General features: G+C 40.3%; 1 protein-coding gene across 1 annotated transcript in view; it reads left to right on the forward strand.

The window, feature by feature from the left end:
- The first annotated feature begins 17,843 nt into the window (after window positions 1-17,843).
- The window catches only part of RNF219 (ring finger protein 219), a 41,093-nt gene continuing 34,158 nt past the window's right edge, over window positions 17,844-24,778 (forward strand). The window contains exon 1 of the mRNA XM_008051517.1: window positions 17,844-17,970. Coding sequence (XP_008049708.1) covers window positions 17,899-17,970 — 72 coding nt within the window. The 5' untranslated portion in view covers window positions 17,844-17,898. The remainder of the gene's footprint in view (window positions 17,971-24,778) is intronic.

Below are 24,778 nucleotides of genomic sequence, written 5' to 3' on the forward strand. Positions count from 1 at the left end.
CGAGGCTGCGGTGGCCGGGAGCGGCCACTGCACTCCGGTCTGGGCGATAGAGTGAGACTCGACTCAAAAAAAAAAAAAAAAAAACCAAACAAACAAAAAAAGCAAGGAAGATAATCTGCTGATCCTTTTCCCTTACTGAGCAGAAGGATTACAATAAACTAGCAGAGAGACGCCTGCCTTCTCACGTGGGTCTCAGGTCTGGCTTGTGAGGCCTGATGCTCCAATACTCAGCCTTGTGGATCCCACGTTGCTTCTCCAGGTACTGAGCATGCCTGTCGCTAACAGCAGTATGCCAGCAGGGGCTGTCAGTTGCAGCTGTTTCCCGACTGTTTACAGCGGAGCTACATTGCTTCAGGCTGAGCTTCTGTGCTTTGTCCAGCCACCTGGTCTTATTTCTGCCGTCTATTTTCTGTAAATATACTGATGATTGTTTAAGTTTCAGTGCTTTTGAGAGTACCACAAAGTCTAGTATTCTTAGCTGGGTCACATTTTTGTGGAACCCTGGAGTGGTGACAAGTTATTCATGCCTCTTGGCCTGTACCTGCCCTCAGAGAGGTCTCACAGCCCAGGAAGAATGTCTGGCCACTATCTCTGTATACTAGATTGATTCCAGAGCTTTCTGAACCCTTGAATTCACACAGAGGGGCACACCAGTTTGGTAACTTTGCTGCCCAAAGGGTATATCTCTTTCTATTCCTAAAACGACTAGAGCCCTGATGAAAATGAGTAGTATAATCTCACCACCCATGTTTGTCCTCATCTTTGCCTATCAAAACCTCCGCTCAACAAAGCTGACTGTCTTTCTAAGCCTCAACCAAGTCGTTCCTGCTGGCAAACTTTCGGCGTTCTAGCCTGTAGAAAATCATCTATTTCCTGGCTTATTAGCTCACAAGAGCTTACAAAACAATATCTTGGGAGCCTTCACCACTGGCCTCAGTCTGCTGCACTAGTCTCTACTGTTGTCCTTTTCCTGGCTTCTGCTCCAACTAAGCGAAACCCTGAACTGTTTCTAAATGCTTCACTATGTCCGTAACTTAGCTCAAGTCATCACCTCCACCTACAACACCCTCCCTCCTACTGTATATGTCTACATATGACCAGCTAAAATGTTCCTAATGAAGTCTACTCTTTTATGTACCCCAAATAATCTTTCCCACTTCCCAATTTTTATAGTCAATTTAAATCTGTGTTAAGACGGTTATCATCTTATTTCTTTTAAGGAGTTATTTATGTCCAAGGGTTCTCCCCCTGTTAAACTGCAAGTGCCATAACTAGTATAATCTATATTTGAGTTATCTTTGTTCATAGTGTCTTGAATATAATAAGAGCATAATAAACAATCTTTTTCAAGGCAAATTCAAGCTTATGCTCCCAACAGAGATAGCTGAGCCAGAATTCGTGAAAAGAGAGGAATTTGAGTTTTTGCCCTAATATTTATTAGTTCTGCATTCCAGGACAAGCCACTTGGCCTCAGTGTCCTGAAATGTAAAACTGGAATAAGAGCATCTTTCCAACCTATTATGATGAGCTAATCACATAATTTATTGAAAGTGCATTGAAAACTACAAAATCTTACACAAGGTTTATATTCTCCAAAGTCAGCATCTGGCCCATGTTTTTGAATTCCATACATTTTTACACATTGCAACTAAACATATTAAGTACATAGAACCATCATAAAGTTAGAGTAGGTCAGTGACATCTCATCTTGTAAACTTATAGTCAGCGAAGCCTGGGGATTTGCCCTCAAATATTGGTGTCAGAGTCACAATGCATTATTCTCAGTCTTGTGCTATTGCCATTTATAGTAGATACTCAAATACATGCTGAACCATATAGATTCTGACATTTTGACTGAAAGTTCAAAAGGCACTATAGAATGAAGTTCTCTTTAGAACTTACTAAACTGAAAAAATATGATTGAGGCATAGTGGTTAGGAACATGTGCTCTATGCCCCATCACACAATAGCTATACTATTCTGGGCAACGTCTCAAACCTCTCTGAGCCTTCACTAGAATGTAACATCTAGGAAAGAGGGGACTTTGTGTCTATTTTGTTCATTGCTGTGTACCAAGTGTAGATTTGCGTTTGATTTCTAGTATGTGTTCAGAATATATTTGTTGATTGAATGAGTCTCAGTTTTCTCAAAAGTATAATAGTAGCAATTGCATAAGGTTGTACTGTGAATTAAATAAACAGAATCATTTTCAGCTCTTTACAATTACTGTAACCCAGTTAGTGGAATCCAGTAAGCTAGCCATTATTGCTTTCCTGAAAATAAATCTCTTATCATTCCTTTTCATTGGAACTGGGTAAAGAGCCAGCTCTATGGGTTCTCTAACTTGAACACTTAATCTTGGTTCCAATGGACTGTAACTTTAGGAAGCAAGAGAAAGCACATTCTAGCAAATGTTGATTACCCGGAGATGCCTCTACCAATAAAGTATTATTACTGAAGACCAGAACGTGGAATGACTAAACAAAAAGAGCTCATTGAGGACATAAAACAACATCATCTTAAACCAAATAAATTTATTTTTCCCACCAACTGCTTCAAGCTTTTAATAGAAGCTGTTGACCCAAATCAAGGCTGTTGACGCAGGAATAATTTGATAAAGGCTGATTGGAAGACAAATGTAGGATCAACCCAGAAAGATGTACAACAAAGATGGGCATATTCCAGAGCCAGCTACAAGTTGAAAGGCTTTTATGGGAACGTTTAGAAGAAGGGTGGAAGATTCCTCACATTGGAGTTATCGTTTTCCATTGGAGGATACAATACATAGGTTACTATCATTGGCTACAGATGACAACAAACAGGAAAATGTTCCATGTGTAAGACAATCAACTAACTTTATGATTCAGAAACAAGTCAATGTCCTTTGCAGTATCAGTAGGTTATGTGTTAATTAGTAAGTTAGCAGCTTGAGGTACTCACAATAAGATATGAGGGGCCTATGGTAAGATTCTTTACTCAGGGACAGGATGTATGCCACAGTTGATAAGACCTTCTATAGGTGGTAATTTAGAAACTTGGCAAATATGACCTGTACATTACCAAAGCCAACATACAAATGAGGCAGTCGTGAGGCAGCTAGGTAATAGTCCATCTATATTGATGAAATGTTTTATTAAATAAAACATTTATGCCCTCAGTTCGACTAGTAATAAAATCAAATGTGCACGTTAAGATCCTCCCCTTTTGTTTTTTACAAATATTCACACATTATATACCAATTAAGACATAATTAATTATTTAAGTCACATGAGAGTAACAGTGTAACACAGAGGGATAACCAATAACCAATATTAAAACAATATAATAAAATGCAATTATCAATAATATTGACCTTGACACAATTTAGTATAACCTTGAGAATCTCAGAGGCATCTCAAGATCCTTCAAAATCATGGAATTATAAAGAATTCCAATGATAATTGTGTCATATTGATGCTGGTTATCTGAGCTTCCTAGTAGTTTGAATTCTGTACAATAGATGTTTGTTATATGGGCACGTGAAGGTGGGTGTGGCAATGTGGGTACACGTATACACATATGGCATGAATACAACGTAAATAGAGTGCATACATTTCTTTCCTGCCTTGCCTTCCTTTCCTAGAACATTGCTTCCATCTTTTACTAAAAAGCACAGCATACTTTAAATAAAACATTTTTACCAGTTTAAAAAAGGACTCTAGCCAGGCTCGGTGGCTCAGCCTGTAATCCCGCGCCTTTGGGAGGCTGAGGTGAGTGGCTTGCCTGAGCCCGTGGGTTCGAGACCCGTCTGTGCAGCGAGACCTCATCTCTACAATAAACCAAAAAAAAAAAAAAATCATCTGGGCGTGGTAGCGCATGCCTGTAATTCCGGCTTCTTGGAAGGCTGAGGCGAAGGATCGCCGGAGCCCAGCAAGTCAAGTCTGCGGTGGCCGGGAGCGGCCACTGCACTCCAGTCTGGGCGACAGAATGAGACTCCAACTCAAAAAAAAAAAAAAAAAAAGGGCTCTGCCAGGCGCAGTGACTCAAGCCTACAATCCCAGCACTTTGGGAGACCGAGGTGAGGGAATTGCCGAATCCCACAGATTCAAGAACAGCCTGGGCAACTTGGGGAGACCTCATCTCTACAATAAATAAAAAAAATTAGCCTGGTGTGGTAGCGCGCCCCTGTAGTTCCGGTTACTTGGAAGGCTGAGGCAGAAGTATCGCCTGAGCCCAGTGGGTTGATGCTGGCATAGCGGTGAGCATGCCACTGCACGCCAGCCTGGAGATGGAGTGAGACTCCAACTCAAAAAGGGGGTGGGGGAAGCTCTAGGCAATTTAACATTTAAATGTTTTCTTTTCAGCACATGCTTTGAATCTTAGACTTATGCTTTTGTACTTTTAAAAGCTAATTTTGAAACAAAGATTTTTATCCCTTACAGATCCATTCAAATAATGTTTAAAATGGCACACACACACACAAAAAAAGCCTGGCATGATGGCTCATGCCTTTAATCCAAGCACTTTGGGAGGCTGAGGCAGGAGGATTGTGAGAGCCCAGGCGTTTGAGACCTCGTCTCAAAAAAAAAAAAAAAAAAAAAAAAAACAAATCTGGATGTGGTGCTGTGCACCTGCAATCCCAGCAACCTGGGAGGCTAAAGCAGAAGGATCACCTGACCCCAGGAGATTGAGGCTTGTGGTAAGTAATGATTGTGCCACTACACTCCAGCCTGATGACAGAGTGTAACTTTGATCCCCCCAAAAAAAGGCTGGGCTTGGTGGCTCAGCCTGTAATCCCAGCGCTTTGGGAGGTCGAGGTGAGTGGATTGCCTGAGCCCTGCGGGTTCGAGACCCGCCCGGGCAACTTGGTGAGGCCTCATCTCTACAATAAATCAAAAAAATTAGCCGGGTGTGGTAGTGCGTGCCTGTAGTTCCGGCTACCTGGAAGGCTGAGGCGGAAGGATCGCCAGAGCCCAGCATCGACGCTGCAGTGCCGGGAGCGGCCACTGCAATCCAGTCTTGGCGACGGAGTGAGACTCTAACTCAAAAAATAAAAATAAAAAAAGCCATTGCTATTCAAACTGAACAATTTTAAAATTTATTTTTGTGTCCTGTTGCCATTCAAGGAGATTATTTTTTGGTGATTACCTGTCCACTATCCATCTTCTACGTTGGTTTCCCATATCTGCATAGACACTCTAAAAAAGAGTTCACTTAGTTCATTAACCTTTTAGGTGTAGGTTTTTAATTAAAAGACAAGAGTCCCCTTTGCTGACATTTGCATGTTGAATTACACCATGATGGATTCTGTTTTCACAAAATAAATTCCTAACAGAAAAAAATGCATTTTAATTTAACCAGCTTATCCAGAAACTTAGTTATTTATGACAAATGTCAACTTCATAGCCTGGAAAATATTAATTCTTCCAGGAAATGAATGTTAATGTTAAGGTCACAATGTTGAATCTTTCAAATTATTTATATTCTTATTATTTAATTGACAAATAATAATTGTACATATGTATGGGGCACAATGTTATGTTCTGATATATATGTACATTATGGGATGATTAAATCAAGCCATTTAACTATCTATTACCTCGCATACTTTTTTTGTGGTGCAGACATTTAAAATCTACTCTCTTAACAAAAATACACTACATTATTATTAACTATAGTCACCCTGCTAAGCAATAAATGTTAAAAGCTCACTCCTCTAACTAAAACTTGACATTCTTTGAATAACATCTCCCCATTTCCCTGGTAACCACCACTGTACGTTCTACTTCTAGGAGTTTGACTTTTTTAGATTCCACATATAAGTGAGATCATGTACCACAATACTGACTTTTGAGTAAACTTACAAAATGCAGCAGTTGCCCATGCTCCACTCCCTACTTTGTTGCCCAAGCTGGAGATCTTGGAATATTCTCCACTCCCTCTCCCTTGGCACACATCCCTGTGACAGATGGCCTTCTCTCATCCAGCCAGTTTGTCTGCACAGGTATTCTGCTCTGAGGACCTTGCTGTCCTGGGTTGCCACTGGATATTCTAACCATCCTTTCCCAGGGATGGAAAAACTCCCTACCCAGATGGAGACTGTCTCCTCTGGATCCTCACAGCACTGCGCAGGCCTTATGCCTGGCCCAAAGTAAGTGCTTCCTAAACAGTGACTCTTTGAACAATATGATCTTGCTATATTTGATCAAGTTTTTAAATGTATCTGTGCCTCCAGAGGGACTCAAGCTCATTGAGGTCAGGCAACATGTCTTACTAAGTTTAATATCCTCCATGCTTCCTGATATCTGGTTCCTAGAACAGTGCATCACTGACAAATGATTGTTGAACAACCAGTCGCTGGAATGTGAGTCAGAGAATTCATTATTGGCATTGAATGACTACATAGTTTTGCTACCTCTCTGAACCTCAATCCCTGAACTATAATACAGGGAGAATGGCAGGCTATCTATCATAGTTGTTGTAAGGGGCACATAGTACGCACTACAGAAATGTCTGCTGGGCTGAATCATTGTCCTCATTGAGTTCCTTTTTGCACTGCCTCTGAAATTATGTGTCCGAGAAAGAAATTGTGATAAAATCCAGACTCTTTTCTTTTGTTTGCATTCAGTTTTTGCAAAGCCATAGCAATGAAGATGAGACTTTATTTCTTGAAAATATATCATCTTAACTTTATATTTGATGGAGGGGTAGGAAGAGAAGGAAATAGGTGTAGGGAAAAAAAGTGTTCAAGGCACATCTGAGTTGGTCAAATACCTTCTTGCTTAGGGTGGTTGGGTGGAGGGACACTAGAAAATTCATTAGGCTTAAGTTGTATGTTTACCAAATAAATCAAGTTTTGACTTTCAACATTACCTCAAAAAGAATGTCAATCGTTGATTGCAGAGACACAATGATGACATATTAAAAAATCCATCATTCACCCTAAACTTATATGCCGAGATACTAGTTCTCAGACTTTTTAGTATCAACCACAATAAGAAATGTACTGTACATCACAGCCAGCACAAATCAATACTTGCCATCACCACATGCAATGATCTGTGTATTTGTGTTCTATCCTATTCTATGGGAAGTTTCTTAAAGTGTTGGCAGCCATCAGGACAGGTAGAGATGAAGGGGAGGGGATGGGAGAGGTGGAGTCAGTAGAGATCATGGAGGCCTTGCAGGATGGAAACAGGTCAAACACAAATCCCACACAAAAACTTTCAGCACATTCACCCTTCCCTGGGGGAGAGAGGGTGAAGGAGCTTTTGGGTGCTCTATCTTTGCCCGCTAAGTGATTTCATGACTCACTCATGGGAATGGGACCCATGGATGGAGAAAACAAAACAGAAACTTTACAAGGCAACACTGCTTGTAGGGCCCCAGGACTAAATATTTTATGATGAATCCTATAATTATCTTGGGCAATGTGAAAGTAATTTTGTTGCACTATATTTTTATGTTTAAAATTCACTTATTAAATGCAAATTTTCAAGATATATCACAATATTTGTAATATTGTATCACATTTTCTTTCATATTTTTAAAAACTAAAAAAAAAAAAAAAAAAGTGGCCCGTCCTCTTGACTCTGAAAGATCCTTCTCATACTTGGAGTTAGGTGTTTCCCTCAATGACTTTCAACAGAAAAACCAGGTCTCCTTCTGAAAATTAAACTTGCAAATCTAATGTATCTACTGGAAGAAGATGACAGACTCCAAGACCCACAGGAGCAGAGGTTGGCCATAGCTAGTCAGTTGTAATGGCATACCTCAACAACAAATGGGTGACCAAACGAGGAAAGGGGAAAGACACTGAGGCACAGAACCCTATCTGCAGCAAATGTATGTCCAACTGTCCCAACAGAGAGAACCACTGATTACAAAATTAGAGAGTCATTACGTCAGTGATATCTCTTTAGGATTCTCCACAGAACAGAAACAAATGACCCTTCAAACTCTCCATTTTTCTTTGCTCCAAATAATGGTCACCAAATGAAAGATGCAAGTCACTGGAAAGGGGTTTCCCTCCTTGTAAATTCATGAACTTGCATTTTCTTTATGTATCTGTGCTGGTGAGCTTGATTAAGATGAATCTGATAAGTATTGACTAAGCTAATGTACTACAGTTTCTGAACTTTCAAGGCTGAGAATAAAACCTGAAGGGAGCTAAGTTCACCAAAATAATGTCACCTGTGAAGAATTATAGCACCATTTACTGTATTCCCCTTGTACTTCAATCCATTTCACAGATGTTTTTCTTGGGTATTCCACTGGTCCCTTGAAATGTATACCCTCCCCAGAACCATGTGAAACATTTCGGTATTTGGTAGTTGTTTTTATGGCTATAATTACATTCAGCAATTACATGTGATGTTTTAGACATTTTCTAAGATCTGAAAGATACTTTGGGGGTTATTTTGCCCAATTTCCCTGACAGGGCTAAGAGAACCAAGGTCCACAGAGGTGCAGCGACTTGCCCCACATTATCCAGGCAGGTGAGTACAGTGCCAGGGTCACCTTCCACCTCCTGGATTCCCAGGGCAGTAGATGCAGGGATTACTGTGGATCAATGAATAAGTTATAATTTCATGGTAGAATGTGTTTAGCTTACTCTAATGTGGGGGACAGAGAGAAGTAGGATATTTACATGAAAATAGGAGAATGGGACCTAAAAGTCCAGTGTCAAGCACAACCATGTAGAATATGGGACAAAGGCAGAGAAAAGAATTTCAGGTTGGTTAAGTCTCTCCGTCCACTCTCAATCTCTTTCTCTGTCTCTCCTTCCTGTCCATCTATCTTTTTTCCTTCTCTCCCTTCCCTCCATCCTTCCTTTCCTTCTTACCTTTCATTGCTTCTCAAACCCAGCTGTTTCTTTATAGAATAATATGGGCATGTCCATGAAGCCAGCAATAGATACACAGATAATTATTTTTTTGAGTTGCGGTCTCATTCTGGAACCCAGGCTAGAAAGCAGTGGCATGACCACTGTTCACCACAACCTTGACTTTCTGAACTCAGGTGATCTTTCTGCCTCATCCTTCTGAACAGCTGGGACTACAGGTGTGCACCACCTCACCAGGCTAATTTTTTCATTTTTTGTAGAGACAAGATCTCGCTATGTTGCCCAGGCTGGGTCTTGAACTCCTGGACTCAAGCAATCCTCCTGCCTTGGCCTCCCAAAGTGCTGGCATTACATGCGTGAACCACTATGCCCAGTCAAGGCACACAGATAATTAGACATACAATTCCATTTGTGCACACACTGGCACATGCATACACACACATATAAACACCCTACATATTGCACACCAAGGTCAAGATATATTGTCGCAAGTTGGGTTGTCTGGGAAGCTCGCTCTGAGACAGAGTTGAACGTGCAGGAGGCTTATTAAGAAGTGTCCTTGTGACCAGAACAACAGACATAGGGCCCTGCTAAGGATGAGAGGTGGTGATTAAGAGATAAAAACCACACATTGTGTACCATGCTCACTACTGAAGCAGGGGAGGGCTAATCAGAAGTCCAAACCTCACCTTCACACAGTATGCTTTTATAACACATTCTCACATGTACCCCATGATTCTAAATTTTTTTTAAAAATAGATGTCTTTGTGACCAACACCAGTGGAGCCTCTCAGTGGAGGGGTATAGGAGGGAAATAGGGTTGTGCAAAGAAGAAGTCAAGTTGGAATGCAGGCCCACCAACACATCAGATTCCCTGGGAAGTTCTAGAGCTGAAATGGCCCATCAGAGTTGTCCTGCATTGTCCCTAAATAGCCATACTTTTGTATTCTTGCCTGTGTTAGTCACTAAATGTGAGCCACCCAGGAAGGATACGACCTTGATTGAGACAGTTCTCTGTAGATAAGGCAAACCCCGAAGGAACTGAGAGCTGAAGGATGTCTGGTGATACTTCTGCCTACAAGTAGAACAACAAGATTCCCTGAAAGAATAGTCCGAGGGGTTTATCTCTGGGTTCACTGCACATATTTCCAAGAGAGAGGTATTCTGTACTGTGTGTTTAGACAAATTCATTCACAGCCTCACACAAGATGAGCACTTAGAAGACAAGGCTGTTGTATTGTGAGGATGGGCTAGTATTTACAGCTATTGAAAAACCTCTCTAAAATTTCATGGCTTGTAACAATAAAGACTTATTTCTAGGTATGGTTCACATCTATCACATGGCCTGAGGCTCTGCTCTGTGTTGTCTTCACAGCAGGCTAAGAGAGGAGTCTCTACTGAAGCACTTTAAGTACTCAGCAAAGGAAAAAGAGGTATGAGGAAGCAAGTCCATATCCGTAAAGCTTGGGTATGAGAGAACTCTATCTGTGTTACTTCTACTCATATTTCTTGGCCAAAGAAAGCCTTGTGATCAAGCCCAACTTCAATAGGCTTGTAAATCCAATTGTTTCCCAGGAAGGAAAGGAGAAACAGATTTTGGTGACCATGAACACAATTTTCCACAGCTACATTAATCTCAAGAAACACTCCAGAGAGACTAAACCAATTCTGCAAGTTACCATTTAAGTTCATGAGGTACAGAAATGGTGTGTGTTATGACTGCAGAAAGAGAGGTAGAAGATTTGTATGAGGCCCTTAAGTATAGCACCTGTTAAAGCTTTGGCTGGACACAGTAGGTCCTCAATACATCTCTATGAAATTGAATTGAATTAAGATTTTCTTGTGAGTCTCCCTTGAAATTAGTTCACTATGCTAGGTGGCACATCTGCTAAAATATATGACATTATGATGATACCTTTAAGGGTTTTTTTTGTGTTAAATCTTTTATAGTTATAAAAACAGTATTTTCTAAAGTTGAGAAAAATCAGAAAGCATAAATAAAAATCATAAATAGGAAAAACTATAAATAAGAAAAACATAAGAATAAGCATAAATAAGAAAAAAATGTCTTAGCTCAGGCTGCTATAACAAAATACCATAGACTGGAGGGCTTAAACAACAGAGATTTACTTCCTCCAGTTCTGTAGGCTGGAGAGCAGAATGCCAAAATGACCAACCTCTTCTTGGCTTGCAGACAGCCATCTTCTCATCTTCTCAGTATGTCCTCGCATGGTGGGGAGTGAGAGCACTCTGATCTCTTTTCCTCTTCTTAAAAGGCCCATAGTCCTATCAGATGAGGACTCCACCCTTATGATCTCAAATGACTTTAATTACCACCTAAAAACTCTATCTTCAGACATAGTCACATTGAATGTTAGGCCTAAATATATAAATCTGGGGGAAAAGGGGGGACACAATTAAGTTCATAGCAAAAAAAAGTATAAATAAAATAAAAATAAATCATGTCCCCAAAAATTGTGTCAGAAGAGACTAGGTTATGCTATGATAACACATCTTAGACATTTGTAATAATAAAGACTAATTTTGCATTCGGGTTATTTGCCTGTTAAGAGTGAGTGGCCAGGTGTGGCAGCACATGCCTGTAGTCTCAGCTACTCCGGAGGTTAAGACAGGAGGATCTCTCAAGCACAGGAGTTCAAACTCAGCCTGAAGACTGTAGTGAGACCCTGTCTCTAAATAAATAGGGCTCTGCTCCATGTTGCTGAAACTAACATTGGAGGAGGAACCATCTTAAATGTTATGCTTACCAGAGGATAAGAGAGCTCTCAACGATCTCAGTGAGGTAATGAAATACACCAGCCACACGTACAATGGTTCAAATAATGAAATACTCTAGTCAAAAAGAACAATGGCTCAAATAAACTAACATGCATGCTAAAATGGCATCATGGAAATAGAGTAGGAAATAGAGACAGTGTTAAAGAGGGGAATACTGGTCAATCAGTGATTATTTGCTGAGGCCCACTGTGTGCTCAGCACTGTACCATGTGCAATAGTTACATTCATTATTCCCCACACTCAGGAACCTTCCATCTAGTTAGGGAGAGATATTGCAAAAATATAGAGACCAATAGAGGTACATATGCCTCTGTGTGTGGCCAAATTAGGTGTGCACTCTCTCTCTCCTCCCACAAGCATTAACTCACTATCTAGCTGGTGGTTTACTAATATATTTGTCTCCCTACGTTTTGACTCCAACCTTTACTAGGACAGGTCTGGATACATCTTTCAATGTTTAAGCTTTAGCATTTAGCACCGTACTTTGCTCATTGCAGATGTTAAATAGTGTTTGTAGAATATATAAGGTACAGAATTGGTTGATATAGATCATAAGTTATAAAGGATTTGAAAGTCCAGGGGTTTATGAAGAGGCCAGGGAGACAGAAAAAGCATCATGGAGATAAAACTTGAGACTTGGTCATCATGAATCATGTGAGGGTAAAAAGAACGAAAAGCCATAGATCAAAAAGGTGAGGGTGGCAATCTGGGGAAATAAAGCTGTGTCTTAAATAACACATGTAGTAAATGCTTCAGCTGCTAAAACAATAACTGGGAGTGTTGAGTGCATAAAAGAGGTGGTGAGCCCTGTTCCCAGGAAAAGCAACTTGGCAAGACTCCAGCTAGCTGCTGAGGACCCCATGGCTGAGTGTAGGACGCCTTCGAGGGAGAGGTGCCCTCAGACAGAATGCAATTATCGGTAGAGCTTTGGAAATAGGATGTAAACATTAGCTTTATTAAAAGGGGCTTTGTTTTGGGTTGCTATGGAGGAGCTTCACCTTGCAACTTCTGTTCAGGTAGAAAATGAATGTGCTCTGATGGGTACCTTAAGGACAAAAGCAGTCAGTATCTGAGCTGGATCCCCTATTCTGCTACTTTGTCCCTCGACCTTTCTGCTTTGGTAATTCCTGGTACAATATTTTTGAAGGCAATATTCCCTTCATTTATTCTTTAGGATTAAACAAACATTTTTGAAGCACCACTTAGCCTTAGGTGGAACTAAAATATTCTTTTTAAAATGACCTAATTTAAAACAATCACCCAATTTGCAACATTTTAAAATATTTAAAATTATAACTTGCTGTGTCACAATGGCCAGGGGCTAATCAACAATAAGAACATCCAGAGGAGAAATTACTGTAGAAATAGGTGTTTTATGATGGAATGGAAGACTAGAGCTCAGTTGCTACATTTATAAAATGACTCATTAATAGTACAGTGGCTGGCACATCACTGGCTGTAAATAAAATATTTGTTGAATGAATAAATGAAGGCAGGGATCTTATTTGTCTGATTCACAGCTGTAGATCCAGCCCTTAAGCCAGTGCCTGGCACATAAAAATATTTAAATATTAGTAGATTGAATAAATAAATGACAAATTACATTTATTCATTTTGCAATCATAATACTGTGATTACAAATAAACTTGACGTATGGGTTCAGTATTAAAGCCTCAAATGCTACTCAAGAGACCAAGTTTAGTTCCAAACCAGTGCAGCATAACTTTCCCACTAGATTGTTAGCGCCAGGGAATAGAATTTTGTCTAAATTATCTGTTCCTTAATGTTTTTAGTGTTGCTGGGTACAGTGGCTCATGCCTATAATCCCAGCATTTTGGGAGGTTGAGGTGGGAGGATTGACTGAGCCCACGGGTTCGAGACAAGCCTGGGAAACTTGGCGAGACCTCATCTCTACAATAAATCAAAAAATTAGCTGGGCATGGTATGTGCCTGTAGTTCAAGCTACTTGGAAGGCTGAGGCAGAAGAATCACCTGAGCCCAGCAGGTTAAGGCTACGATGGCCGTGAGCGTGCCACAGCAATCCAGCCTGGGCAACAGAGTGAGACTCCAAATCCAAAAAAAAAAAAAAAGAAAGAAAGAAAGAAAAAGAAAAAATGTAAAAATGTTCTTAGTGTTGTTTAAAATACGTTAACGAATGAATGCTAACTTCCAGGGGTTTTGCAATAAAGGGAACAACATATGTAAATCTATTCCAAAACACAAAAACAAAACCTACAGTGCAAGAAAAATCCAAGTTCCTCTCCTGCAGTAACAAGCATCTTTCATGCTACCATCATGAGACATTTCACTTTAGGATTTCCAGCCTACAAGAGAATGGTACCCTACCTGACATCCATGCAACTGGGCCAGAACCTCTGATTAATTTTTCATACAATTTTTATGAATTTTCCCAGTGTTAACCACAATACAGGTGGGAGTATATGAATTTAAAACAAACAAAAAAATGTCTTTCAAGAATGAAAAATAAATGTAACCTGAAATCAATATTTATGAAGTTGTGATTAATTGACTGATGACCAAATGATTACAAAACGTCTGTCTGAAACATCTACTCAAATTTATTAGCTTTGACCAAAAAAATTAAAAAACAATCTGAACTCAGTCAATGAAAGAATAATGCATTCCTAATCAATTTTTAATAGCACTTAAGATTTTATATTTTTTTTAAACTTGCTTTTAAATAATTTATCATCAAAATGAATCTGATTTAAACATGGGGTAAAAGGTGTTCCATAGCTATTTGATGGTTTTCTTAGCAAAGAAATTCAATTATGACTGACTTTTTATTACTGAACTACTTTATTAATAATAATACATCTTGCACTTACACAAAGGCATTGGGCCAACAATCCCAGAGTCCATCAAGTGTGGTCTAGGATTTAGCTCCAATTCTACTATTTTCTGCTGGTTTGCCTTATTTAGGCCTCGATTTCTTCATCTGTGAAAAGCAAAGCCTGCATAATAACCCCTAAGAGCCTTGCTAGTTCTAAATGTTTATAAGTCTAAAGATTTAGGAGGCTTTAGCCCATTCTAAGTGTCATATGTAATAGAACTCCTCCTATCACTGGCTCCCCAGAAGGCTACTATGAAGTTGAAGCAGAAATTAAGCAGAAAGTCAACGAGCCATGTAATTTTTGTTTTCCTATTAGAGTAATGGCAAAAATGTTTAACGATTTAGACCAAAAATCATCAATTCAGAACATCATTTGTCAAAAACCGAAAAATGCCCTTCATAGAGCAGAGAGAAGAGATAGTTCCTAATTTAAACCACTTACATTATTAAAAGCAAAGCCTGGGAATGGGTCTGAAATTTATTTGGTCCTTTCTCTAATCAACCTGTATTGTTAATATTATTAGAATGTGTATGTGTGTGTGTGTGTCTAAAAAGAATTAAGTGAACAAAGCAGGTATATCAAACCATGATCTTGTTTGTACTTACACATACAGTAAATATGAACTAAAATGTTTTAAGAATATGCTCTAAAATGTTAATAGTAATTACCACACAAGATAGAGAGGTGAGGTAACAGTATAAAGAAACTTTTATTAGTTCATATATTTTTAAAGGCTTAATTTCTTAAAATGAGCTTGTGTTACTTTTATAATTCTCAAAAAGCACAGAGTCTTCCATTTTGAGGTGAAAAACAAAGAAATTGTTAAATAAAACATCCTGGGTTTATAATAAAGGTAGGCTGTAGCTAAGGGAAATATTGCTTTTTGTGGATTAGTTGCTTAGTACCAGATACTAGATAAATGAGATGCAATCCCTGACCTCAAGAAACACTGTCTGCTGTGGGGGCAAACATACCATCAACTAGAATACAGTATGATCAGTGCAAAAATAGCTATTTGGACAGAACACTAAAACAGCACTGAGAAACTGTGACAATGATATTAAATGTGGAAAGAAATGTTGGGGACAGTCTGGATTTTTAATATTCTACTTAAATGAAGGTTTAATTTCTAAAATTTATCTTTGTGACTTGGTACTGACATCCCATTACCAGAATGACTTACAAGGAATAAACTTACCCTAGTAAGCAATGGAAAATTCTTTTTAAAATGCAGTGTCTTCACAATAGAATACTATTTGGCTATAAAAATGAATGGAATCCTGTCATTTGCATCAACATGAACCTGGAGGATGCTAAATGAAATAAGCCAGACAAAGACCAATATCCCATGATCTCACTCATATGTACAATCTAAAAATGTTGACCTTGAAGTAGAAAGTAGGATAGTGGTTACCATAGTTGGGTGTCTGGAGGAATGAAAAGAGGTTGGTCAATGGATACAAAGTTACAGTTAAATAAGAGAAATAAATTCTAGAGAAAGCATTTTAAAAAAAGAAGACAAGAATCCCATCCCCCCACCCGTTCAGGAGCTGCAAGATTCCTGAAAATGGGAAGGAAGAAGGAAGGTGGTTTACTACAGGTAGAGAAGAGGAAGATATAGAAAGGAGATTTTTAATCCCCAAATCTGTTTTGGGGGCGGGGAGAGGGGGATCAGGATGGTACAGTACGTTGACTGTACAATAGGGTGACTATAGTTAACAATAATGAACTGTATATTTAAAAATAGCTAGAAGAGAGAATTTTGAATGTTCTTGCCACAAAGAAATGATAAATGTTTGAGATGATGGATTTGCTAATTACCCTGATTTGGTTATTGCACAATGCATACATGTATTAAAACATCACATTGTGCCCCATAAATAAGTAAGCCAATTAAAAATAAACAAACAAAAAAGTGCCTTCAATTTGTCTTCTTGCTTTACTGTTTCCGGGGATGGATGGGATAAGGCAGAACATTCTCAGCCCTACATCCCGCTCAGAGGGTGTAGGAGGCCCCAAAATATCATGTTAGGTATAAATGTGGGTAAGGTGAGAACAGGGAAGAAAACAGTAAGATGGGGACAAGCAAAACTATAATGACAGTGGATGATGACTCAGAACTTTCTTATTCTGTGGTCTGGAGTCTACAGACAGAAAAATAAAAGATGCACTGACAAATTGTGAATTCTGGACCTCATATAAATATGGCCTTGCTTTCAAATAATCGGGACCTAGCCAAACTAGATGACTTACATCGGGCTTTCTGAAAAAGTAGTCATTAAGTAGATAATCAACATAACTATTTTGCCCAGTTCTTCAGTTCTAAGCACGTGATGCTCTCCAATTCCTAGGAAATGAAGTTACGCTGTTGGGAGGGATTTTCACTGTCACTCGTGAGCCAGTTTAGAGCTGCACTGGGGTAGCCTTCTTCAAGCGAACTCGTAGCTGTCATAATCACGTTACTTCCTGATCCTTCTATAGATATGCTAGTAAGCATGTATTAATCTCATCTCGCCCCCTCCGCCCCCCAAAGTAAGCAGCAAAGTCCAAATTTGTTATACTAAAGATTCACTTAGAAAGTTTAATTTTTTTTCTTTTTCATTGGTGGGAAATGATGACTTACAAACTCGCGAACTCCCCCCTGGAATTCAACAACACAGGGGGTACTTTCCATACCCAGCCGTGCACCTGAAATCAAAACGCCTTGCGCACGGGGAGGGCTCCCACTACTTGCAGGTCTCGCACTGAAGGGGTGTCAAAAGCCCTGGCTCCAATCCTCAGATCTCCTCCAGGCGGAAACCACAGGAAGGCTCTCAGGGAACGCTCTTCTCCAAGGAAAGCTGCGATTAAATGTATCCAGATTAGGACACAGATAAGGAGACACTGTTTTTCTTAAGTGAATGGCTGTGCCCTCTGGCAGCCCCTTTTATCGTTTAAGAATGGAATGTGAGCGGAGAGAGGCGGAGAGCTGTTTAAAATGTATACTAAGTCTTTTCTCTTCCTGTTTTGATTGCGCCGTGTGTTCGCGAACTGTGTGGGGTTTCATCTTTCGGCAAAAAAACCTTCCCTTCCCCCTCCGGATTCCCCTCTCCCCGCCCCCGAAACAGATCTGGGGATTAAAAATCTCCTTTTCCTATCTTCCTCTCGTCTACCTGTAGTAAACCACCTTCCTTCTTCCTTCCGATTTTCAGGAATCTTGCCGCTCCTGAACGGGGGGAAGTTTCTTTTCTTCTTCTTCTTTTATTTTTAATGAAAGAAAAAGTCCTGGGAACCCGCTCGTTTCGAAAGCGCGTTTTGGTTTCCTCTCCCGGGCGGGCCGTGGCCCTGCCGGGCCGCCGTAGCCTGCCTGGCGCGTCCTTAGTCGTGGAGAGGAGCCGCGGTCGGCGGGACTTCCGTGTTGGCGGGATTCTGAACGCTGCCATGGCTCAGACCGTGCAGAACGTTACACTGTCGCTCACGCTGCCCATCACGTGCCACATTTGCTTGGGGAAGGTAATGGGTGATTCCGTGCACAGCTACGACACGGGGTGGGTGCGAAGTCGCCCGCCGGGGCCCAAGGGGTCTCCGTGCGGGGCGGGGAAGGGGCGTGGGGTGGCGAGGTGGGAGAAGACGCAGACCCGCGATCTCCTCTGGCGACGGGAGGCCGTGTCCTGGGAGACTGGAAGCGCGCTGCGATTAATGGGTGCATCAGGGAGCCTTTCGGAGCAGGATGACGGCGGCCCCGGTGTGTGGAGGGAGGGCGGAGAGGCGTCCCCGCCACCGCCCGCAGCCTCACGCGGACCCACGCTGGCCTCGAAGCCCCGGGAGACGCGCGTGGCAGCATTTTACTCTCCGGTGCAGGCCCGCGTGGCGTGGAGTGAAGCCCAGGGACGCATTTCCTGGGAGCCTCGCAGGAGGTGCCCCAGTCCCCTGTGCAACCAGAGTACTCACGCTCTGGGCCTACAGCGCTGTAGGTTGAGTTTTTCCATTCCCAGGTCCCCACTCCTTGCCCTATCCCGGTCCGGAGGATGGCCTTTGCTAAGGATTCCTAATCTGAAACGTACATAGGAAGTGCTCCTGGGCGGTTTAGAGAATAAGAGGCATGGTCTTTAACCCCGAGGACAGATCGTGCACGAGTTAGAGTCCTCTCCCTTTGTGATGCAAGAGGTGCCTGATGTGCTTGTGAAGCAAGGTGGAGAAAGGAGTTGTTCTGAATTCCAACCGCAGTTTTGAACGTTCTAGTGCACCCGTCTCCTCACTTTCATTTCGTTTATGCCTCCCATCCACTTTGCTGAAGAGCATTTCTTTACAGATCACCTAGGGGGAAAGATAGTGTGCATAACCAGATTTTTTTCCATCCTGAATGTTTTTACGTCTGTGGTGTGTCTGCACGTGTGTTTATCCCCTGGTGTGGACTGGAACTACAGCCGTAGGCTTGTAATTGTGAAATACAAACTTCATAGTGCAAGCATTTGGGTACCAGCCAATAGGATCGTGTATCTGCCTTAGGTGTTTGAGGTGCTGTGTGATTTTACGGGTTCAAATAGAAGGAAGTCAAGATTGGAAGCAGCCGATAGCTCTGATAACAGAATGAAATGCCGATGAAATAGCAGATGTGCTGTGAGAGCATATAGGGAATGGCTTGATCATTTCTGTCTGGCGAGATCAAGGAAGGGCCTGGTCGAGGGTAGTGTTTGAACTGGCGTTTGCCACTACTGCCTGTACGTAGGACTGGGGAACAGGAAGTGATGGTTCTGTTTGCTACAGTCCTCTACATTTGACTGCTGACATAAAGTTCCCAGAAGTGTTTGTTAAATTTTCTCCCACACAAGCTATAAAGGCTGCTAAAAATATCCTTGGGAAGTAATTTTCCCTTGGTCTTAGTTGTACACGTTATACCTAATTTCCATTGGTTAATTGGCTGCCTTTTGCAAATATGTTAACAGTGTGTTCTGTCTGATTTACCAAACCTATGCTTTTTATGTTTCACAAAAGTGATACCGAATAGAATATAGTCATTTTCAGATTCCAGAATGCTTTTGTATGCACATATTCTTTCGTTTACTCGTCACACCAATTCTGTGGGATAGGGCTGGTTCTCCTATTTTTAAAATAAGAAAGACTTAGAGTCGTCCATGGTTGAACCTCTATAATTATTATGCTGTGTGTCTTCAATAGATTACTTCCTAAAACACTCACCAAAGGTGATCCACGATAGCAAGAACTTTTAGTGGGTTTTTTTTTCTGTATTGGTTAGCTTTGTTCTAAAATAAAAATTAGATAATGAAAATAAAAAGATTGGTGATTTGTAAACAGGCTTTTTTGTGCATGTGTGTGCTTTCCATGGAGATAGAAAAGTGTGGTGACTGAGGTCTGTATTCTACATTCAGACTACCTTAGTTCTAACCTAGGTTCTATCACTTACCAATCATATGACCTGGGACATATGATATACGTAACCCCTCTGAGCCTCTGTTTTCTTATCTGTAAAAATGATATCAACTCCTATCTTTGCAGTTCTTGGAAGATTAAATGAAGCATATGCAAAGCTTAGCATGAAGTCTGGCACATAATATTCAGTCACTGTTAGCCTTTACTATATAGCACTGAAACAGACTCTCAAACCGAGGAAATGAGATGTTTCTAGTAACTGTTCTTTTTCCTGGTTGCTCTGTGAGGCTGGAACACTTTGAAATGAAGATGTTTGTTCTGGAAATTGCCACAGTACATCCAGGATTTTTAACTGGTTCTGTTTGACTTTTGCCTTTTATATAGTTAAAGCAAATTTGATATGCTTAATACTGCTCATGCTCCCACACATACCAATATTGTGGGAATACTAAAAAATATCATGTCCCCAGTGGTACTTCCATGTCCCTGACGTACAGCATATCTGGTCACCTCTGAGAATGGCCTTGAGGTCCTTTCTACCTAACCCTTTAAAAAAATCATTCTTGTGCCATTGTTACCATTTGTCCCTGGTTCTCACAGTCAACATCTTCTCTTTTGATTATTAGGAGCCTTTATCCTGGAGGGTCACTGCAACAACAACAACAAAAAGTATATTACCATGAGGGAGTTGAAGGGGCTTAAATCTGAAGAGATAAATGTCAGTGGGGATGGAGGGATAGAGATAAATGAAGTAGGGGAGAAAGCCTAGGTATGTACTTCTGGATGCTTTTGTCTTTTGAATTTGGATGCACTTAAGATTGAAAAGTTTAGACTTTTCTGAGTCAGGGTCTTGTTGTGGCACCTACAATTCCAGTTTATCCTAAAGCTTTGCATTTACTGCCTCTCTTTCTATACCAGTCTTAAAAGGCGAATTCTCTTTGTCCAATAATGATTTTTGTTAGCAACTTTGCCAATATTGTAAGTAAGAGCTCTATGTGGCCTGAAAAAGTTGATACCCATTTTTGTAGGATGACTTACGTATAACATATTTTCTTACATTTTCTCCTTCATTTTTTCCCATGTTTTGGAATAGTGGGCCAGCAAACAGAAATGTAGTAATGATCTAGCCCTGGATATGTTAAATAATATTTTGATACTGCTACCAGTGTGCTACAGATCAGTTTATCGCTAGATAATTCCTGGGCTTTATCTCTTCACTTAGGACTCAACTGTGAAACCACCCTACATTATGGCATGTATTACTTCTATTGGCTGTGTATGCATTTTGCTATGAGTGAAAACCAAATGTGGTCCACAGTGAGTTTTATAAAAGGATGAAAGAGGTTCTCAAGAAAAGTGCCAAGCTGCTAATGCTGTTTGACATTACTGTATCATATTCAGTTACTCCTCATTTGAGTAGGGGTCTAGGTTTGGGTACTACTATTTAAGGTAAACACAAGTAAGCCAGAGTATTGTGAAAGCATTTGAGAGGGAGTTGAAATTGGGATTGGAATATAGGCGGAGTGGAATAGTGTTGCAGTGAATGGACATGATAGTGAATCTTTATATATTTATAGTATTTTTAATTTGAAAGGGAATCAAACTTTATGTAACTCCACAGTATTAAGATTTCTATTTAAGGGCAAGATTTCTGGTTGAAATACCCAGGATTGAAATCATCTTAAAAATTAGCCAAGCATGGTGGTGCATGCCTATAAGTTCCAGCTACTTGGGAGGCCGGGGTGGAAGGATCATCTGAGTCCAAGAGGTTGAGGCTGTGTTGAACTGTGATTGTGCCACTGCACTCCAGCCTAGGTGCCACAGCAAGACCCTGACTCGGTAATAATAATAATAGATTTGAAGAATATAGTCACTTTCAGAAAAGTCTAGCAATATTGTGTTTTTAAATAGAGTATAACACATTAATTAAAAAAATAATTCTCAGGTTGGTATGGAATAGCTGACATATTTACTTTACAAATACGATTCCAGTTTATCCTAAAGCTTTCCTGGTAGAGATGAAGGTAGGAGAGGGGAGATGTATTATTTCTCTCCTTTTGTCTAGATGTGAATGGGGACCCAGTTCAGTAGGCATTAAATGACTTAGTTCACACAGTTTTAAAGTTCCAGGACCTAAATTCTGGCGCAGAGCTTGAGGTTCCTTAAAATGTAGCAAGAGCAACCCAGTCATTTTTACACTGAAGACTAATTTCTTTTCACATTCTTTCTAGGTCTTCACTAGAGAAACTCATAAAAAAAATTATTCTTTTAAGAAGCAGGGTTGATTCATGTCTCCAGCAAATAAAGGGTGTCAAAAGGTCAGGGGAGTTGATTTTAGGTGTAATTGCAGACTAGTTGGTAAAGTTCATCAGTGACTTCTTCATTCCCATTCATCTTCATGAATGTCCAGGATCTTGCTTCCTTTAGGCAAGTGCTCTCTACTTCTTATTCCCAGATTATTGTTTACTAATCCGCCTCGGAAAGAATTGTTTCTTAGTTGAAAGAGCATGTGATTTTGCAGTTTAATCACATTGAATACAAATGCTGGCTCAGCCATTTATTAAGTCGGTCATTATTTCCTTGTCTCAGTTTCCACAACTGAAAATGGATTTGATACTACCAGCTCCATTAGCTTGTTAGCAAGATTCTTGTGACTATCCTAGAATACTGGTTCTCAACTGAGTAAGGGTAAAATTTACCCCCTGCGGACATTTGGCAATGTCTGGAGACATTTCTCATTGTCTCCAGGGGGATGCCATTGTATCTGGTAGAGGGAGCCCAGGAATGTTGCTAGCTTAAACATCCTGTAATACACAGGGAAGCCCCCTAAAACAAAAATTTTGTATACCTAATCCTGAATTGTACCCTACATCTTTTTTAAAAAAATTCTGTAGTCAAAAATGTTAACAGTGACAAAGTTGAGGAACTATCCTAAACCAATGTATAATTTTTAGTAGGTAAGTCTAGGCTGATTATAGACATTCATGGACAACAGCTTCAGGCATTGCTCTTCCCGTGTATAAGGAAGGGGTTTTGGTAATAGAATACAGTCTCTTAATACTGAAACATCTTTTTTTTTTTTTTTTTTAAATCAGAGTCTCATTCTGTTGTCCAGGCTGGAGTGCAGTGGCACTCATGGCTACTGCAGCCTTGACTTGCTGGGTTCAGGTGATCCTTCTGCCTCAGCCTTCCAAGTAGCTGGGACTGCAGGTGTGTGCCATCATTCTTGGCTAATTTTTTTTTTTTTTAATTGTAGAGAATAGGTCTCTCCAAGTTGCCCAGGATGGTCTCAAAACCTTGGGCTCAGGTAATCCTCTTGCTTACACCTCCCCAAATGGTGGTTTTACAGGTGTGAGCCACCACACCTGGCTTGAAACATCTTTAATAAAATAAATGAACTGATATAGTAGAGTAGCATTATAGTGTTAATCTTTCGGCCCCTAAGGACTGCCCAATCAGGTCCAGTCCAGTGAGAAGAGCCGTCTTTATACCTTGCTCTCTCTTCCCTTCCTCCTCCTCCTGACCAGCTGAGGGAACCTTCCCCTAGGGTGTCACTTTAACATGCTTCCTCTAGATGACTTTGGAATTGTACACAGCATCATTGTCATTGTTGTCTTGCATTTTTTATTTCTTAAGAGTCCTTTTTTTTTTTTTTTTGCCATAGATCTCATTTGAAATCAAATTGAATAGAACATCTAATAACATGAGCAAATTATGATCATTTTTGTGTCTTGGGAAGCTCTTATTAAAGAAAATTATATGCATGTTTTTGGTTTTGAATATAGCTGGATCTGTGTAGAGGAGAATGAATAGACAGGGATTGAGGGGGACTAGATTCTCTGTTTTTCTGCTGCAGGTTACAGTCCATACATAAAAGGTGATTTGTTTTAGTCATTTGTTCTTTATAACTTCTGTTCTCCTAAGCTAAATTTGTACCACTTTCTAGAAATCTTTATCTGATAAATACCTGGTCCAAAGAAATGAATTAGTCAACTATTTCAAAAATCCAGCACAATGGCAGTGGTAACACCAGGTATCCAACAATAAAAGTAATTCTCCTGTGGGTGACATCATTAATGGCCCTTAGCAGACAGCCAAGTAGTCTGCCTGTGGTTATTCTTCTGTATCATTTTGGCATATTAAATGGAGAGATTAAACTCTTGCCTTTTCAGTTTGGCAGTGGTCATTAACCTTTTGCTTCCTGAAACTCTTGGGAGCAAGGCATTAGAGAGATAAGCAGGACACTTCCCCTACCCTCAAGGAGCCTGAAATTTAATAAGGAAGACAGTGTGTAAACAGTTTTCTGAGAACAGCACAATGCAGAAACAGGTGTGCATTAAATAAATGAACAAGGCATACCCTATCCCACAAAGACTGTTAGTTATACAAGAGATTAGCGAAGACCTTGTGGAGGGGTAACATTTTATTTGCATCTTAAAAGGTGGGGGAGGATTTTATTTTGATTGTCTCGGGAGGGGGAGTTGGAGAGACTAGCAGGACATATCAACCTAAGAAATGGGAACTTCATGAACAGTGAGCCCCCATGTCCGTATTCTTTTTTGGTGAACATCAGGTAGATCTGTGCGGCTGAAATATAGGTTGTGTCAAATACTAAAATGGCAGATGGAGAGTAATGGCCGCTTAAGAACTAGAATATGTTCTTTGAATGCTATACATAAAGGTATGAGCAGGGAAAAATTATTACTGTTTTGCAGGAGAGCAGTGAAAGCTGCTATTCCATATTTGAGGAAGGTAGCTCTGGTGTCAGTGTGAAAGGTGAACTGAAGTGAACATTTGGAAGCTTGGGAGGATGTCATTGCAATAGATCACAGGTAAAAGAATGAGAAGCATAAGCTCATCACTAGGGTAAAGATGGAAATGAAAGGATAGGAGAAATGAGTATATAACTGGTTATGATGACGGTGAAAAA

Source organism: Carlito syrichta, unplaced genomic scaffold (assembly GCF_000164805.1).
Source record: "Carlito syrichta isolate Samal-C Ts95f unplaced genomic scaffold, Tarsius_syrichta-2.0.1 Scaffold183029, whole genome shotgun sequence".
Taxonomy (NCBI): Eukaryota; Metazoa; Chordata; class Mammalia; order Primates; family Tarsiidae; genus Carlito; species Carlito syrichta.